This window comes from Ptychodera flava, chromosome 13, assembly GCF_041260155.1.
Source record: "Ptychodera flava strain L36383 chromosome 13, AS_Pfla_20210202, whole genome shotgun sequence".
NCBI lineage: Eukaryota > Metazoa > Hemichordata > Enteropneusta > Ptychoderidae > Ptychodera > Ptychodera flava.
The window spans coordinates 41720707-41741759 of NC_091940.1; the positions used below are offsets into that span (position 1 = coordinate 41720707).

Consider the following 21053-nt stretch of genomic DNA (forward strand, 5'->3'; position numbering starts at 1 on the left):
CTACAATAAATACCAATTCAACCTTCATTCTGTGGATAAGATTTGAAAACTATCACTGAAATGTTGAATTTGACTCCACAAGGTATTGCCATAGATGTTTTACATCGAAGACTTTACTTTACCAATTGGAATGTCTTATATGCAACCAACTCTGGTGATGAGTGGGCCAGGATAGAGATGGTGAACTTGGATGGTAGTAACAGAAAACGTATCATCGAGTCAGGACTTTATCATCCTAGAGCAATTCAACTTGATGTAGAGGCTGGGTATGTAAATTGTTACATGTTGATGAAGTCAGCCATGCGTTGATTAAAATGGAACTTGGAAACTATCATAATTGCTTCTTGTGATTGCTCAATATCAAAACCAACATTGCTTCTTGTGACTGCTCAATATCAAAACCAATATTGCTTCTTTTTGACTTAACATCTCAATCAATATTGCTTCTTTGAGACTTCTCAACATCGAAACCAATATTGCTTCTTTTTGACTTCTCAATATCAAAATCAAATTCTTGTTATTGCTCAATATCAAAACCAACATTGCTTCTTGTGATTGCTCACTTCAAACCAATATATTGCTTTTTGTAATTACTCAATATCAACACCAACATTGCTTTTTGTAATTACTCAATATCAACACCAATATTGCTTTTTGTGATTGCTCAATATCAAAACCAATAGACATTGCCTTTTGTGACTGCTCGATATTAATCAATCAATAAGTATTGAATTTAACACTTAATTGAGTGATTAAATTTGATTTTGTTTGATAAACATCAACATAGTGAATATCGTGTTGTCAAGAAACTTATGATCATGTATTCTCTACACATGTGTGCAGGCCAGCAGTTGATAAAGTTTTCAAAAGAATTCAGAGCGTTACCTCAAAGTTCATGTCCTATCAGCTTTGATATATTAAGATCTTGCTGACATTTGTCAAATATACACCTAAATTGCATAAAGAATGGATATAGAGACATGTTTCAAAATTTCACGTATTAAGGTAAAGGAACATACAGACAAGGAATTTCTTGAAAGTGAATTTATAATTAACTTAGCCCAGAAACATGAATAAAGTTTCATGTGATCTGTGACTTTGTTAGCATATAAAATCTTTGGAATATGGTGTATGAAACCAGGAAATTAATTTACAGCTTATCTTTTTCTCTCTCTTTGTTTAAGTTATCTGTACTACAGTGATTGGGGTGTTGAAGCTGCCATAGTAAGAACTGATTTGGATGGACAAAATCCAGTAGTGATCCATAGTCAAAATGTGGATAATCCAAATGCCATCGCTCTTACCAGTTCTTTGATGTACTTTATTGATTCACATGTCACTAGTAATTCACCTCCAACTTTGGAATCTTCAAATTTGGATGGTACAAACAGGATCTCCATTTCATTCCCAATGAAGGTGAGTTCAGTGGAGGTACTAGCATCCTTGAAAATATTTGGACAATTCACAGTGTACACCCACTCTTGTAGACACTCACTAGTACACAGAGTCAACATACATCCATGCATTATCCGGCAATTAAATTACATCATCTTCGTACAGACTCAGTGATCACTACCAGGTGTCATTTTGATCAATGGCAAAACCTTGGCAGATGGAATGCCATACAGCTAGTATGTGCAATTAATATTTATTGTCACATTGCACACATACTAGCTGCCCAAAGTTGATTTCAAATCAAATTGAATTTTGTAAATGAAGAGTAAAAGAGTTCATACTTAATATTATATAGGGCTCAGCCCTTGGTGTCGCGCCAGGCGTTGAGATTAAAAATGTTATTTGTATCGATTCATGATTAGTAATCATAAAGGATAAAATAGAATTAATTGTTACTTTCTATATACGTTTGTACAAGTATGACCGGTTTACCCTCTGATGACAGTTCACGTACATGATGTCAGACCCTGTAGGTATAGATTTTCTGTTATGTGTAAAAAAGTTTGACATAAATTTGCAATTTTTACCATGATTACTATCTATTGTGTTTAACAAGGGACGTATTGTGCCATCATTAACTTTGCAATAGTAACTGTACCGCCAAACTTCAGATATTGTAAGCTGAAAACCAGCGTTACTTCTAAAAACGGGTAATTTTGCATATAGTTATTGACACAGAGGGCGCCTTTCTAAGATTCAATCCCAGCATTCTTTGCGAATGTTCTCGTTCATATGCACGACAGTTTTCTCTCTTCTTTTAATTTTTAGGCGTGATAAGAAATTTTGTATAAGCGACAGGGTGGATAATAATAATTACTCGCTAATAGAAAAGATATATTTTATTAATGGCATGTTATAAAATAATAGAGAGCACGTTTCGAATTTGTTTATTTACGAGCACTCAAAAAACATGGCGGCGCCCACGAAAGAAGGGTACATTTCCGGTTACTCGCATAGTATATTATGAATACGCGCATGCGTAGTCAGTAAGCCGCTGGCGCGACTAATACTTAATTTTCACATAGATATGAATACTTTTTGTAAAATTTTGTGCATATTGTTGACAACATCACTGTTAACATTGATTAGGATTATGTATTTTGGCATTATCAACTCTTCCTTACCAAAATCACTGTTATCATTTGTCGTCACTCTAGAGACAAAACCTTGCCTCGCTTTCTTGTTCGTCATACCATAAGGGCAATAATACTGTAGATTTTTGACAAAGGAGTTGTCATTGAAAAAACTTATACCTCCAAACATTTTGTATCAGCTACATGTGGCTGCCACAAAATTAAAAATAAATTTTCCTTAAAATAAATTTTGCTTTGATTCTTTGTGACATAATCTACTACGGATTACTGTGGATGGAGGTGCCAATAGCAACCTTGATGATCTTTACACAGCAGTATAGATCAAGATCGAGCACTGTCATAGAATTTGAGGTACAACTCTAGGCTAGTGGTTCGGGTTCCCACGACTGTTCTTTCTTTCTAGGAGACACACGCATCCTGCAGGCTGCCTGATTTTTAAAAGCCTTTATATTTATCATAACATTTTGTCCTCAACCCATACAGATCCCCTTTGGTTTGGATATTAACAATGATATGGTGTATTGGAGTGACTGGAATGAGACCGCCATATACAAAGGAAATCTGATTAGCGGAGTCTCTGAAAAGTTGGTTGACAATATCCTTGATCCAATGGCCATCAAGTATGCCACAAGAACAGCACCTAGCTCAGGTAGACTAGGTTTATTTGCATCCAAGGAAAGAGTAACTCTAACATAGTGAGAAAATTATAAACATATAAAGTGTATGGTTACTTGCAACTTAATGTCACCTGGTTACAGCAGAGAATTAATAACCTGCAAAAAGTGTAGAATTTACTCCCAGTATCAGTTGACATAAACTGTTTATCACTTGACAGTTTTATCAGATCTTGTCAACCAAATTAGTTTGATGCTAAGCTTTAGAGAATGAACAACTAAATATTCCACCACCACTGAATATAATGTAAATTTGCAAAGATTTATCTGTGTGCAATTATTAAGAAGATCTGATCTCAGAATGACATAAACCATACACTACAATGTAGCTGAAATTCTTTTATTTTTTTCCTGATAAACAGGACAAGACAGATGTCAAAACAGTCCCTGCACAGATATCTGTGTGCATGCTCCAGCTGGTAACACTAGATGTGTTTGCCCAGACAAAGGAGGAAAGGTTTTGAATGACAATGGATTTCAGTGTGTTGGTAAGAAACAAACACTATATAAAGGCCAGAGAAAAAAATATATTTATTCCTTTGACTTTTTGGGCAAAGCTTCAGAAGCTGCGAGCAAAATGTTTTTTTAATATTTTTTTATGCACCATCAAAATCTCCCACTGGTGACATTGTTACTGATGACTTGGAGTCTAGATTTTACAAACTCTCCACAATAATAGAGGCATTCCATATGCAGGCAGTCTTGACAGAACAAATTCTGAGCATTTCAACATGCTCCAAGAAGAACACATCACCAACAGCCCTAAAACAATTGCAATGTGGCGTATTTTGACAGTTTCAAAAAAATCTTAAGTGGCTGACGTAGCTAAAGTGATTCCAAGAAACAATTTAAAGGGGAAGTTCACCAAGGATGATTTTTACATATGTGTTAGCTTTGTGGTCACTTACCCTGGAAAAGCTATTTTCGCCATTATAACTCGCAAGATTTTTTACAAAACCAATAAAAATAGTACAGGAAGTTGCCCATGTAATTTGAATCATGGGAAAAAAGCTCCAAGCTTGGAGCTTGCATAATGTGAAATGGAAGGGACCATTTCCGGATGGGTATGGCCCCCACACTGTCTACTCACAGTAACACAGTAGTAAACAGCAACACAAAATCTGACAGTGGACAGTTTATTATAAGTGAATCATCGTTTATGCAAGGATACTCAGTATAAACAAAAGTTATGTAAATACCCACAGCCTGGTTTAAGCATGGGTGAGTGGACAATGCCATACCCATGGGAAAATGGTCCCTTCCATATCACATTATGCAAGCTTCAAGCTTGGCGCTTTTTCCCATGATTCAAATTACATGGGCAACTTCCTGTACTATTTCTATCGGTTTTTGTAAAAAATCTTGCGAGTTATAAATGGCGAAAATAGCTTTTCCGGGGTAAGTGACCACAAAGCTAGCACATATGTCAAAATCATCCTTGGTGAACTTCCCCTTTAATGATTCTTCCTGGCCTAAAATCAATTGTTATCAACAATTCTGTTGCACAAATTCTTAAACCACTCGTGGCAATTGCATGATTAACACTTTCAAAACATCAACAAATGGCTTACAGTCTACACATTTTTTAATTTAGATCGTAAAGAGAATACAATATATCTGCCACTTTAATAGTAAACCTTGTGATAGGAAATCCTTGCAGTTTGTGAGAAAGGAAATCAGTCATTGCCAAAGCCATTAAGGATTCCATTGAGAGTGATCATAAATTGCAGGACTCACAGAATACATTTCACCAATGATCAAAGAATCAAATTATCACCAAAAAAGCATTATCTATCAGAATCATCTTCATTGTCAGTATCACATGATTCCCTTTCTGATGAATGCATTGCCATTTTTTAAATCCAGCACCATCAGAATTCTTACTCGTCGCTGACGTCATCGATATTCGGATGATAGGCCTGACATCATCTGATCGCCAGGCCTACCCAGTTGTCATTGCAACACAGGATGACAACATAGTTGCCATTGCCTACGATCAGACAAGCAGAAATCTGTACTGGAGTGAAGTACACTTTGGCACCATTCAAAGAGTGAACTTCTTCACTGATGTCATCCCGGAGGTTTTTTACACGGAAGGAGAGACAATCGATGGAATGACCATTGACTCAAACACATTGTATTGGACTGACATTGGCAAAGGAAGCATAGAAAAGAAGGCATTAGATGACATTGATGGCAGTAGCCATGAGATATTGCTGTCAAATCTCAGCCACCCTCGCGCTATTGATGTTCATAATGAGTAAGTACATGTGTGTAACACACAACTCAGAAGTCATACAGTTTGTACTGTTTTATAGACGTCTGTAAACTAAAATCTCTGAGTCAGTATCCTAAACAAGCTAGAATGACAGTCAGTGTATCAGCAATACGTATGCATTTTTCTCAAACAACTCTGTACTCATCTTTAAAGTCACCTCATCAAGCTACAGTGTCAACAAAAGAAATAAACTTATAGCAGCAGGATAACTCTATTCAACATCGTTTGTTTATGTATGTGAATTTGTATGATATTATCAATGCATTAATGAGAGGTTCTCAAACATTTCATGTGAAGGAGACAGTATGATGTGTTGAAACTGATCCAAGTTTACACTGGTTTCCTCTCTCAGGTACCTGTATTTCACAGAGTGGACTCCTAATGCTGCAAAGGTACAACGTTTCAATTTAAACACTCAAGTTCTCACAACAATCATCCAAGGAAACTTGAAGAAGCCTAATGGACTTGCAATAAGTGACAACAAACTGTACGTCATCGATGGCGAAGAACTCATCATTATCAAATCTGACCTTGATGGTAATCATCAAACCAAAATTTATGATTGTAGCAGTTAAGAGCCCCTGGCTGTAAATTTTGATGATTTGTTTCACTAGTTCTCTTTTTGAAGTCAACTACAGTTTCTTGTTCTCCCTACAGCATTTTTACATGTAGATACACAGTATTCAGCTTATCAAATCAGCTTGTAAATGTAAAGACTGTATTGTTATTGTTGACATTATGTCATTCATCGAACTCTGGTCTAGAATAGAATTAACAATTTACACTGTGCATTTTGAGATGCTGTGTTGATAAGCTAAATAGTGATGTAACATTCTTTAGGAAGAACTAAAAATAGTGAAAAAATCCTGAAGTTACAGCTATACTGGCCCTTTAATTACTTGATGTAATATTCTACCCTGTAAAATAGTCTATATGTATTAGAACATGAGTATTTGTAAATAAATGAACAAAGCTCTGTAGTAAGTGGTCCCTTTACTGTAAGAATAATCGCTTATCATAAAGTGAAATCCAAATTAATGTTATTCAGCTACTTTACAAGTTTCAACGAATATATTTTGCCACCTTCATCCTTTCTGGAGGGATAGTATGGCTTGTGAATAAAATATTCATTATAAATAGAAAAATAATTTTTCAAATGTTGACTAAAATGATTGACATTTATTCATTTTGGAGCAATTTAGATCTGGTTATACAGCCAATGGTCCCTATATGACTTTTAACCTCTTATGAAATAGCAACTAAGGTATATTTAGCTTTTATACACCTTTGGAATTTTTATGGTTTTATGGTTTACTTTTTGCTGCAGTCATTTTGCCACCAGATATGAATCTTGCCATCAGAGATGCACATCCAAATAATCTAAATAGCAGAGATACGCATCTGAATAATTTAAACATTAGAGATGTACATCCCAATAATCTAACAATCAGAGATGAATACCATAACTATAAACATCAGAGATGTGCGTCCTAATAATCTAACCGGGCCATCAGAGATGCAAATCTGATCATCGGAAATGCAACCCAACTAATCTACCCATCATGGATATATATCCAAATAATCTCTCTGTCAGAGATGCACATCTAAATAAATCCAGATGTCTGGCAATCAGAGATGTGCAAAAAAGCCTGGTGATAATTTTTGACAACAGCTCTTTTTACATGTCGATTTTTTTAATTTGATTGGTACCAACTTTAAAACTTTTCATAACCATACAGGCAGAAACCAAGAACAAGTGAATTATTTGAGATCAGCATTCAATCATGCATACGGTCTGGATATCAACGGAGATTCTCTGATTTTTTCAAGTTGGCAAGATAAGGCTGTGTACATGACAAATGTAAACAACCAGAGACTTCAAAAAATAGCAACAAATTTAAATCGTCCAACTGAAGTTGTATTACAAGGTCAAGGTCAAGGAGGTAAGCAAATCCAATGTTTTTAAAGAATTTAAATGCAGATGAGAACAAAATGTACTGTAATTTATTAAGGTGTATGTAGACACATTGTATGAAATGTTCTGTTTCATCGTGCAGAGTGATGTATTTTGTGAATTGGACTATTTGAATAAATACTTTGGATTCTCAATTTTAAACATTGCAATCCTCTTCAAAACAGTAAGTGCACATCAATCAGCCCAAGAACATCATTTGACTATTCACTGTTTTTAGCTCACATTTGGTTATACCAATGTGAGTTTATCGTATAAGCTGAAGTCGATGGCGCTGTATGTATGTGTGTATGTATGTATGTATGTATGTATGTATGTCCGTCAACATCAAAACACACACCTACAGTATGTCCGTCAACATCAAAAACACGCAAACCGCTGCACATTTCAGCTTGGTATTTGGTGTGTGGATGCATCCTGGGCTATAGATGGGATTTTCTTCAAATGAAGTCTGCATTGCCAAAATTATGCAAATGAGCTTACAAAATGTGAAAATGGTCAAGAATTAATATCTCGAGAACCGCTGTTTTGATTGCTTTGAAAATTTGTGTGCAAGTACCTTAGGTGAACCTTATACAGTTTTATGAATATTGTGAAGATATCCTTAATTTTGTATTTTTACTGAATTTTTTTGGTGATTGTTCTCATTTTCAATAAAAATTATTCTTCTCTGAAACCGCCAGCCCAATCGCTCTCAAATTTGGATTGGATCTTTGCAAGGTGGTTACTCTTCTAATTTGTTGAAATTATGACAAAATTGGGAAAATTAGTATTTGGAGCAATTTTGTCATTTTTGGTCAAAAAATCTTAAACAGTATTTTCTTTTTAAAACCCATGGACAGACAGGATTTATATTTGGTACACAGACGTACAGAGATGACAGTAGTTAGATATGTGGAAATTGTCCTGAAATATACAAATTTGTATTTTTAAGACAATATTGTCATTTTTGGTCAAGAAAACTTGTTCTCAAAATTACTTGTTTGATAGCTTTGTAATTTGGTATAAAGTCCCGAGGGATGTTATTAGATAAATTTTCTGCTCTAAGTGTTGGGAAACCCACAAATTTGTATATTTTAGGTAATTTTCTCAGTTTGTGACCTTAAATGACCTACACCAACCCAGGATATGTTGTGAGACAGTTTTGAAGGCAGTGAACATAATTTTGTCATATTTGGTATCAATTTGTAGGAAAATTTGATCTAGAAAACAAAGCTGAGGTGAATTTTTTCATTGCGGACCAATTTTTGCAACTTTTCTATGTAAGACATACAAGAACTGATGAGAATTTGGATCAAGGATAATTCCAGATGTTGTAATCACCGCCCACAGTGGAAGGCATTTCACCATCTGTAACTAACTTTAGTGCTGTTTACATTAGAATGATAACACTCATGGCATTAACTAAAAACTTCCCAAGGTTGTAAATACATTTCCCTGTCATCTGGCGTTATGTAATACCAAGGGATGGAACATTTGATATTCAGGAGGGGGTAGGGTCTAGAAGATTGATGAGGTAGCATTACTTTTTTACCAGATCCCTTGTACATTTTTTACCCACTCCCACCTTTTCTTTTTATCAAACCTTCTCTGTCTATTTTTTGTTGTTGACATTTGCTTATGTATTTAGGATCTGCTTGGCCCATTGCTATAGAAGTTGATATGCATGTTTCTAAAGATGACCTCTAGTACCTAAGTTTTGAGACCTTATGTGCTTTTGTCATTCTTGTTTTTCCTGGTTCAAATATTTCTCGAATGGACCAATTCAAACTGATTGTGAGCACACTGTCCTTGACGGTATTTTAAATATACAGGGCAGGTAACATGGTTAATGTTATGGGAAGTATTTCACCAAAATTCACCATGGTAGCTCTATATAACCAATCATAGTAGGAAACAATAGCAATGTAAATCTGGTTCTCATGCCATGCACCAATATTTTCTCAGTAAACTACTGCACTTGGAACTCAATACATGTTTAACATTGAAACAGAACTTAGTGGACTGCAGCTTGCATTGAACACAAGACAACATTGATCTTGTGATGTGACTCTGAGATCAACTTTAACGTCATCAGTTTTCATGAAGCATTTTTTTATTAGCTCCCATAGCCATATGTATATATGGCAATGGAAGCTATTCTTATAGGCTAGGGAAATGTCTGTATGTATGTATGTCTGTATGTCTGTATGTCTGTATGTCTGTATGTCTGTACGTCTGTATGTCTGTATGTCTGTATGTCTGTCCGTCAACATCAAAAACTCCAAAACCGCTGTACATTTCATCTTGATATTTGTGTGTACATGGATGATGGGCTGTAGATGAGATTTTGTTCAAATGAAGTTGTCATTGCCAAAAATATGCAAATTAAGTGAAAAAATGTAAAAACAGTCAAAATTCAAAAAACTCAATAACCACTGAGCAGATTGCATGAAAAATTAGCATGTAAGTACTTTGGGCTGACATGAAATGATTGTGCACATCTTGGGTCAGTATCTTGGACTTGCTATTTTTCATGAATTTTTTTGTAATTTTCTCCCATTTTTGGTCAAAAAATCTCCTGCTCTGAAACCACAAGTCCGATTGATTTGAAACTTGGTATGGAAGTGCATAGGAGTGACCTTTCCCAAATTTGGGCAAATCGTGGTGAAATTTGCATATTTTTAGTTTACAACGTCCATAGACTCCCATGTATAAGGCAGATCTCCATAGACTCCCATGTATAAGGCCACGAAAAATAAAAATTTAGTTTCTCATCGTATTCATATTGCAAAAAGGATGCAGTGACACAATTTTTAGTCCCCACAGATGAAGTCCAGTGAGCTTATAGATTGGGTCATGTCCGTCTGTTCGTCCATCCGTAAGTCCATCCGTTCACGCATATATCTCGGATATTTTGACAAAATGTCATGTGACCTTGATGACCTTTGATCTCAAATATACATATTTGTCCATAACTCAGTAACCACAAGTGCTACAGCCTTCATGTATGGTATGATGGGACACCTTATGACGCAACATATTGTACCTCATTAATTATGTGTATATCTAATTTTGAGCGAGCCAATAGAGCTAGAGGTCTGATTTTTGGTATATAGGGATAACTTAGCAAAACAATTTTTCTGACAAAATGTCACGTGACCTCGGTGACCTTGACCTCAAATATACATATTTGTCCATAACTCAGTAACCACAAGTGCTACAGCCTTCATGTATGGTATGATGGGACACCTTATGACGCCACATATTGTACCTCATTAATTATGCACATATCTAATTTTGAGCGAGCCAATAGAGCTAGAGGTCTGATTTTTGGTATATAGGGATAACTTAGCAATACAATTTTTTGACAAAATGTCACGTGACCTGGATGACCTTTGACCTCAAATATACATATTTGTCCATAACTCAGTAACCACAAGTGCTACACCTTCATGTATGGTATGATGGGACAGCTTAGGACGCCACATATTCTACCTCATTAATTATGCACATATCTAATTTTGAGCGAGCCAATAGAGCTAGAGGTCTGATTTTTGGTATGTAGGGATAACTTAGCAAAACAATTTTTTTGACAAAATGTCACGTGACCTCGGTGACCTTTGACCTCAAATATACATATTTGTCCATAACTCGGTAACCACAAGTGCTACACCCTTCATGTTTGGTATGATTGGACACCTTATGACGCCACATACTGTACCTTAATAATTATGCGCATATCTCATTCTGAGCGAGCCAATAGAGCTGGATGTCTGATTTTTGGTATATAGGGATAACTATAGGAGAGAAATTATTTGACCAAATGTCATGTGACCTCGATGACCTTTTACCTAAAATATATGTTTATGTCAATAAATAAGTGTTATGTCCTTTGTATTTAGTAGGATGGGAGACCTTATGACAACACACGCTTTACCTCATTAATTATGTACACATCTAATTCTGGGCAAGCGAATAGAGCTAGAGATCTGATTTTTTGGCATATAGGGATTAATTAGCAATATAATTTTTTTTTTCAAAATGTCATGTGACCTCGATGACCTTTGACCTTGATTATACATATATATGCATATTTCAGTAACCACAAGTTCTATACCCTCCAATTTTGATAGGATATTAGACCTTAAGATGTCACATCTTGTACCTCATTTATAATGCGCATATGTATTTCTTGGCTGGCCAATACTGCTAGAGGTCTGATCTTTTTTCCCGATTTAGAACCATAACTTAGACATGCCACATGTGTTTCAAATTGGGAAGAACGACATAGACCAATGTGCCCATAGATCTCAACATATACACTCCAGTGATACTTCTTAATGACCATATTTTCCTGCCCCATCAAGACTAATACTCCTATTAGAAGTGGGAACTATGTCATTGTAAATGACTTGTTGAGTTAATGGTTGTATCACAGTATTCGATATATCTCATTCTGTATTTTTTCCATTTTATATTCTGAATAATTACATTAAACATATTTCACTGTCTCCAGTACATTTCATTTAAGTATTTTCACTTCATGCACTTTATCCCTTTCACACATGTTCAAATATCTGACCAGAGAACAAACACTAAATAGTCCAGGATGGGAGCTACAGTGTCATTGACGCTATTTTTTAATTTGGCAGATTTTACAAATCGGCAAAATAGTGAAATTAAATCAACAGGTGGTTTCTATGCAACTTTATGCTGATGAAATGTCTTTGAACATGCAAGTTATATTATTATGTCAGTGGAGGTAATAAAGAACAAACTGATGTTTCACAGATCAGCTTTTGATAGTGAAAGCAGGTTTTGTACTTCAGAGGTGTTGATTAGTAATAGAATTGAATGAATGTATCATTTCATAGAGATGATACTTATTCAATAATTGTGAAAGATAATGCTGAAACTTGTCTCTTCAAGGGTTAATCTAAGGATGTTAGTTTCTCAATCTTGAGTTCTCAGACAACCATGAATTCTGATAACTCTGTTTCAGCATATAACATTCTTTTTGTCATATTTGCCATAAATTAACATATTGGTAGTTATTTGGCTGTCCATTGCGATATGGCAGTTCATTGACAACTCTTATTACAGTCAGACAGTGTAACTTTTTAATTTTAAGACATAGTTGAGTCATTCCTGTTTACATGAAGATCTTGATTGAAGTCTAAATTCTCCTTGTACAAAGAGTTTTCCTGTATAAAATGTGACTTTTTTCTTGCTATTATTTTTATTTACAGTTGTCAGGACAACCACAGCCATGCCAGGTAACATTCTATCTTCATAACTTCCATTTTGCTTTTAATTCCTGGAAACTTTGTAGACAATGTCCATCTTAGAAAGATATAACTGTATAGCTTTCAAATGTAAAACTGTTGCACTGTAATATGGTCATCAGTAGCAAAAAGTGTATGAAATGTCAAAAACTTTTGGAAAGCTATTGATATATTTTAAAAATTTTGTTATATAATAAATCTGCAAATTTACTGTCATAGATATCAATGAAGTTGAAATTTGTATTAATAGTCAGAAGTTGTAAAGCATCATGTCGCAACCACCCCATTAAAAACAGAGACAGCAAACCCCCCTTTTTTATCAGCACTCAAGCCCTTCCTGTGTATACTCTAAGCATTACAGCTCAGTTGAAGCAAACACTGACTTCCTGATAAGACTGAGAAGTTAATGTCCTCATCAACAATGTCTACATTAAGTAAGCGAATCAATTATGCAAATCTGTTTTAGACCAAGGAATTCTTCTTTCATATTTTGAAGGAAACTTTAATATTTTAGGGGGAAATTACTGGAATTTATCAGTCTATTCTGGAGAAAATAATAAAATATCCAATCCACATAACAAACTGATTTCCCAGTTAAGTAGTAAATAAAAAATTCATTCAGTGGCCATGCAGTTCGATTACATGTGTTAAGTGGTCTGTTGTGTCAGTGTGCCCTCTAACTACCAGAATTGCAAAAACTTTAGTGTCAATTTGAAAATTTGCCCCTTTTCTTTAAGCTTACTTGTGCGTCTCAGAGAATATTTATGAGTTATAACTCAAAAATAGGCATTCATAATATTTAGTTTTGGAGACGATTTAATTTGCACCCTTGGCCTTTCAAGCGAGAGGCATTCTCTGAGAAGTAGACACTCTGAGACTTGATGTACTTACTTCATTTACTTCCAAATAAAACACAAAAATATTCCTGCCCATGAATTTTTGCAGTAGTACTCAGTCTCAGCAGCTGCAAAATCAGTGTTGATCCATGGCTGAATGTGTACATGGATTATGTAACCTTTGATTGTATTGTTTGTGTTTTGCATTAACTTCCAACACCAGTAAACCCGATTTAGAAGGCCTAACACGGATGTAAGTTTTAATGGGTGGTCGCGTCATGTACTGGTAGATGGCTTATAAAGTGTATTTTTAGCTCACATTTAGTAATTCCATAAGGGAAATCAGTGACGTTTACATGTATTTTTGTATGTATGCATGTATGTCTATCCACATCAAAAACTCCTCCCCATCTTGGTGTTTGGTGTACAGGTGTACCCAGGGATGGAGAGGTCAATTTGTTCAGATGAGAAAACCAGTGTCAAAAATATGCAAATGAGGTAAAAATGGCAATATCCTGCAAATGAAAAGTTCTGTAACCACTAAACAGATTTGTTTGAAACTTATGGTATGCTAATTCCTTAAGGTGTCTTAAAGCTGGATTTGTTAAAATTGTGGTGAAATCTCATATTTGTAACTTTGGGTAATTTTTCAAATTTTGGTCAAAAAAGATTTCCACCTTCTTCATCAACATGCCTCCCAAATAGCTATTCTCTGCATAACACAGCCGAGCTCTGTTTAAATGTTACTGCTTGACAAATTACCAAATATTTTTTATATTTCTTCCATGCAATATATAACAAGAGGACTCTTTACCTTGGTATGGTAGATTATCACTAATTTTGATATGCCAGACTGCATGATATTTTATATGTGTATGTACACTGCAACAGTTGCCAACTTTAAGGGGATGCTGCACCCAACACAGCATATTTTGCCCAAAAATCACTTTTTTACAAATATTGATTCAATTTTATTTAATTTGTCAACCGAAAAATTGGTTGGGTTCACCTTTTCTTGTCAAGCAGTCATAAGTTGTGTGACAAAGAAAGTTGATTTATGCAAATGTATGCAAATCACCCGATTTCCTGGCTTCTTTTTCCTCCCAATTTCAAAATTTCCAAAGAATTTAACTCCAATCTGGCTGGGTCAGATTTCTGAAATGTTCATATTATCTTTTTGAAATGCTACATAAGAAGAGACCATTTTGTTTGGCAATAAAGTTCTTGCATTTTGAATAAGAGGCATTTTTCATGATTTTTATCACTTTTTTGAGTGTCAGTCTTTCAACCCTTGCAATTTTAGAGTGAGGATTGATAATGCAAAATAAAATTATAATAGTCGTATTTTTCTACATATACTGTTCTTACAAGTAAAAAATTACGTTTTAGAAAATAGCATTGAGCTTTTGACTTAAATGAATTTTTATCATTAATACCAAAATTGAGGTTTTTTACCTCAAATGTACACTGATTTCATCCTTCAAGTAAACTACTGCTACCATACTAAACTTTAGAGTCTCTGCTTTTTGAAAATATATAGTATAAGGCAGGGGGTTTCCTTGTCATCTTCTGTGAGAAATATTGCTTTGAAAAAAACTGTGTTGGCAACATGCAGCTTACCTTGAACACTTCACCTTTGCATTTGATGGACTGTGCATCAAACTGTGTTCAAATGCACTTGACATTGTGATTTTTACAAGCTAAGGCCAATAGACTGTAATAAATATTGTACATACAATCACTTGGGCCTGCCACAATACCAAATGTGATCAAAGAGTCATTGACACCATTTGTAGCTCAATTTGGTACCAATGAGAGCTTATATGGTAGGCTGGCAGCGTCAGTATGTCTATGTACTGTATGTTAGTATGTGCAGATATATGTCCGTCCATATAAAAAACTCCAAAACTGCAGCACCTACAATCTTAGTATTTTGTGTAAAGGTGCACAAGGGTTGGAGATGTAAATTTGTTCAAATGAACATGTCAGTGTCAAAAACATGCAAATGAGGGGAAAAAAGAAATGAAAATCCTACACATTGCTAAAACTCTGTAACCACAGGCCAGATTTTGTTGAGACATGGTATGCAGGTTCTTGAAAGTGATTTTAGTTTGATTTGGCCAAATTTTGGTGAAATTTTCATATTTTATGTTTTTTAGGACAATTTTTCCATTTTTGGTCAAGAAATCATTTTCTCCCAAAGTTCTTGTTTATTGCTTTGAAACTTAATCCTAGTGTTGTCCCCTGTCGGATTTGTAAAATTTCTAGTGCAATTTTGATGTTTGTATTTTGGGGAGCAATTTTAACATTTTTAGTAAAATAATCATTTTCTTTGATCTTGTCCATTGCTTTGAAACACGGTATACATGTTCCAAGGGTTAAACTTGTTTAATTAAGTAGACTTGCTGTGGCCTGCCACATAAAACCAAATGTGAGCCAAAAGTGTCATGGTCGCTAGTTTTTGTTTCTCATATTATGTTATCCTTTTGTAATTTAAAACTGCATTTTTATGTCTTTCAAACTGATATTATAATTTCTTCACAACAGGACCTGTGTCTTTCCGTCAGTGTCCAGATGAACAGGTAGAAATCTCAGTGTCAGAAGACAGTGATGAAGCTGACCTTGATGTTGATATTGAAGCTGTTGATGCCAATGGCAACATAATCACCCATGAAGTTCTTGGTGACATCCAGATTCCTGGTACTTTGAAGTTTAATGATCAGACAAGAAATGGAATTCACATAAGGGTACGTGCAGAACATGGCCAACAGGAGGCTTGGTGTGAGTTCCAAGTGGTTGTAATCGGTAAGTAATACTTTAATGAAGAGAGAACTTTATGTACCTTGAGTGAGTAGAATTTGATGGTATGTTGAAAATCAGAATTAATCTGCCAAGAGACTTGCGTAAATCTTCATCATCAATGCATTACGTGTAAGTGCTGACTAGTGGTGTGTGATATTATCTGTAATATGCTCATCATCATGCAAATTAAAACAAGAGAAAAATTTAATATGTTGAAACCTACAGGTGACAAAAGTTCTTTCTTTATGAGTTGTTGAGTACAAGTTAACAATCTCATAGAAAATCCCTGTATAATTTTCTGGACATATTCCTTTCTGTTCAGATCCACACCCACCAAAGATAACAGTTTGTCCCAGCGACCAATCACAAACTACTTCAGATGACTCTGTTGAAATTGAATGGGATCCACCAGTTGCCACTGACAACACAGAACTGGCCTCCGTGACAACAAGTCGGCCGAGTGGCAGTGATTTCACAGTTATTGGTAGCCCTCATAATGTCATTGTTACAGCAACAGACACTTCAGACAATACAGTAACATGCTCATTTGACATTACCATCATACACGTCCCAGGTAAGTCACTATCAGAATTTAATAATCATTCAGTCTTATAACCATTGTATACTGGTGATATCCTGTACTACGATACAATCATATATGCTTTAGCAGGACAGTTACTATGACAGTTACACATCCCAGGAAGTCTGACAGCAAAAAAAAGTGATAAAGAAAAAGATATAGACTATCGTTACATATAAGAGCAATGTAAAATCTACAGATTGGCAAAAAATAGTCATTACTATAGTGATTAGAACTCAATTACCATAAAATGCAATTTAATGAAAAAAAGGTGAAATTGATTAAAGATCCAGGACTGTCAAGGGTACATCTGTTATGTCCACAATCCTTAAGGTTTAATTTTCTCCTGTTTGGTATTAATTGCTGTTATGTACCATATAATTTCTGCTGTAAGAGTGTAATTTGTGATCAGTACCACACTCTAATCACCACAGTTGGTATCATGTCACCTGTAATGCACCACAGTTGGTATCATGTCACTTGTAATGCACCACAGTTGGTATTGTGTCACCTGTAATGCACCACAGTTGGTATTGTGTCACCTGTAATGCATCACAGTTGGTATCATGTCACCCATGGGCTGCTTTCTTTACATAAACTTTGTAAACTTTGCAACTTAAATGTTGTGTTTATTCATTTTATATAAACTTTTCCAATAACAAAATGCAATCAACTTTTTTCTACAGAAGGACATAGCCAACTACGCAACCTTTTTTCCATTTTTCATTTTGAAATGACAAAATTATTGAGACATATTTTGCCTTTGTTTGTATTATTCAGTGTATGACATCACATATTGGAAAAGTCAAAACAGCAATTTCAATGCAATTTCTTTGCTTAATATCAGAAAAATTGATGAGTACAGGTTAAACAAATCTGACACATTGCCAGCATTAAAAACTCTACATACACTGTACCATGCAAATACAGAAAGTTATTAAATGCTAATAATATCATTTATTTGCTGTCTGTTTTCTGCTTAGATGAGTGTCCAGACTTACTGGTTCCTGAACATGGAGCATTATCTTGTGGCAATACTGAAGAGGGAACACAGTGTGTTGTTCTTTGCAAGGATGGATACAAACCTTTAAGAAACAGAGATGTCTACAGCTGCATAAATGGTATTTGGCATCCCCACCAGCCTCCACGTTGTGTTCGTAAGTACAAAACTAATGTAAAATCTCAAAAAACTGAAAGTCATTGGCTACTGTGGACTTACATGTAGTTCATTATTACTTCACTTCACCCTCTAAATCAATTATTTTAAACAACACTCCATAGCAGGAGTGATTGTCACTTTTCAAACCGTAGACAGAACTTGAGATACTTGTAGATGCCATTCTACAATTGTGTGTATAGCTTCTCTATTCTACACTCACGAACGCCACCAATAACATGACAGAAGTGGATGCGTTCCTCACAGAGATTTTTTCGTCAAGCCCCAAACATTTTTCATTCTCACAATTATTTATCAAAGGGAAAAAGGGGAAAAAACCACCATTTAGCTTAGAAATGGTGTTATTGTTTATTGACAAAAAATCTTTCAAAATGTTTTCTAGGTGAGATAAACCATTTAACTCAAATTACAAAATGACTGCAATTCACTGGATATAGTCCATAGTGAAAAATTGAAACAGTAGATCTCATAAAAGCAAGTTTTGAAAACTTATATTTCATATATGTATACACATTTCAAAATGTTCACATAGGCTATAGACCAGTAAAGAGTGATAGGTTTTTACACTCAATCCAAAATCTGTCCAAGAGGTGTACTCTGTTTTCTGTCCAGGAAGATTGGACCTCAGGGAAAGATATTCAGATACTCAACTTTTTAAGCTGATTGATTTAGTAAGATATGTCTTGCTTTTTAACCCTTTGCACCCTTACCCCCTGGTACTCTATGACGTCATCAGACATTTATGTCTGAGCAGGGTTTAAAGGGTTAAGGGATTGGTAGCCATTTTGAATTTTAAGTTTTGGTAAAAAGTTATGTATATTTCCAGTACCAAAGTTGTGTGAAGTCTCCTGAAGTGTGAGCAGTGATTCCATTCTGAAGCACATAACTACTATAAGCTCCTCTCAGTATTTTAACTTTCCTCGTCGTGGTTGCAATTTCATAATGTGTTCCTCTCTGAATATTTATAGGTCCTGCTCCAGGCTCTTTGGTCAGCCAGGTTATTGTCTTTATATACCAGTCTGCCTGTGGCTTGATTGCTCACAAAGATGAGATTATCACTACACTGCAAGCTAATTTGGAGCGTCATGAGCTGTGTCGGGAGCGTAATCATCGTAGAGTGTGCGACAAAGATAGTTTTAAAGTTTCATGTGGGGCAGGGAACAAGAGACGAAAGCGACAATCTTCAGAGGATATGAAGATTGAGTTCAAAATACAAGTCAACAATGAAATGTCAAGCGCGCCTTCTGAAGATGATGTGTCATTGGAATTACTGGATAGTATGAATGCAGACATGAATGAGACCTTGGTAGGAATTGAAAACCTGGTGAAAAATGGATCGCTGAATTTTGAGCTGAATGGACAAACCATAACATCAGATCCAGACTCTTTTGTAGCAAGTCAACCAGAGTGGGTCTGTTTTGAAGGTCATGTCAGTACAGTAGACGGATGTGGTAAGTCAGAGATTGTAGAAATTGAACAGTCAAGCCTGTATTAAAAGTCAGGACTGCATTAAAATCAGGGATACATTAAAAGTGAGAATTAATGTATTAAAAGTGAAGCTTTCATTGAAAGTCAGCACTGCATTAAAATACCTTGTGAATAAGATCTTTCTTGAATGCGATTCACATCTATGCAGACTTTGGTATGTTTTGAAGTGGGAATCCTGAATGGTGGGTAGAAGAAAGAAAAGACAACAAATTGAAAGTTGAAACAGCTTAACAGCTGTGTATTTTACATGCACAGTACATATTCTCAGTAAAGCTATGCAAGCTGTGCCTGTTTTGTGAAAATGACAATGCTTCTTTGACAGAAGATTTCTTGTGCAAACCTTGCTTCATTACAACTGTTTGTTGTTTGTTTGCTCCAGTTCCATGCCCAGTTGGCACTATGTATGATACATCACTTGATGAGTGTACCTTCTGTCCGCTTGGGACGTACCAGACAGATGAAGCCCAGACAGTATGTCAGAAGTGCCAAGATGGAGAGTACACTGAAAATATAGGCAGTTTTAGGCAATCCCAGTGTAAGTCCAATAGTCAATCAATCAGTCTTATTAACCCTTTACCAATTTTTGTGAATTTTTCTGTCATTTTTTATAATTTTGGACCAAACGGTCATCATATTTGATTGGCTACAGTTTTTTTTTTAAATTTTGGCAAAAATCTGAGAAAAATTGACAGTGGCATGCAAAGGGTTAACAGAAAATTTATATTTTTGATAAAGCAACATCTGTACCTTTGCTGGGTTCAGGCGATGATTATCCAATGTAGTTTAACACCTTGAAGTTATCAATAATGATTGTTAACTTGTCTACCACGGATTTGGGGATGGACAAGGCTCCCATTAAGTGGAGAGTCAATCTGAATCTGCTCATGACAGTTTCTCATCTAAAAGGAGATTGTTTTATAGTTCCATTATCTGTAACCTTTGCGGTATTTTCCATCATTTTGTTCCTGAAATCATTATTGAAATGCCTGTCTAAATGCATGTCATATCGATTTTTCTGTTGACAACTTAATTTTAGTCTAGGCTAACATTCATTTTGCAACAATAACGTGCAATATTGCTCTTGATTACTTGAGTTTGCATAACTGTTACTGTGTATTTTAACATAATTTAGGGATAAAATAAATATTACTTGCTTTTGAGAACAAAAACAAAAAAATACTGAATAAGTGTATTTTCAATGAAAATATAAACTTATTATTTAAAAACAAAGCTATTACTGCATATGCTCTTGGTTAACACAAAGGCAGGGTGTAGAAAACCAGGCTAGGTCCACCAATTTTTGCTGGCAATCATGGGATCTCAAATCTATCACCTACTTATGTTATGCTCGTTAAATGTCAATTAATCAGTCATGTGCAAATCTAATTATAGTTACTATCAGACATGAATACCAAAACATAAACTTTCGA

General features: G+C 35.2%; 1 protein-coding gene across 2 annotated transcripts in view; it reads left to right on the plus strand.

Annotated features, from left to right (window-relative positions):
* Positions 1–21053, plus strand: part of LOC139148476 (low-density lipoprotein receptor-related protein 4-like) — a 41792-nt gene that overhangs the window by 14588 nt on the left and 6151 nt on the right. For both annotated transcript variants that reach the window (XM_070719938.1, XM_070719941.1), the window contains exons 9-21: positions 83–266; positions 1185–1416; positions 3033–3198; positions 3586–3711; positions 5090–5483; positions 5854–6038; positions 7241–7444; positions 12705–12731; positions 16124–16381; positions 16701–16952; positions 17942–18115; positions 19104–19586; positions 20003–20158. In XM_070719938.1, the coding sequence (XP_070576039.1) occupies positions 83–266; positions 1185–1416; positions 3033–3198; positions 3586–3711; positions 5090–5483; positions 5854–6038; positions 7241–7444; positions 12705–12731; positions 16124–16381; positions 16701–16952; positions 17942–18115; positions 19104–19586; positions 20003–20158 (2841 nt within the window). The remainder of the gene's footprint in view (positions 1–82; positions 267–1184; positions 1417–3032; positions 3199–3585; positions 3712–5089; positions 5484–5853; positions 6039–7240; positions 7445–12704; positions 12732–16123; positions 16382–16700; positions 16953–17941; positions 18116–19103; positions 19587–20002; positions 20159–21053) is intronic.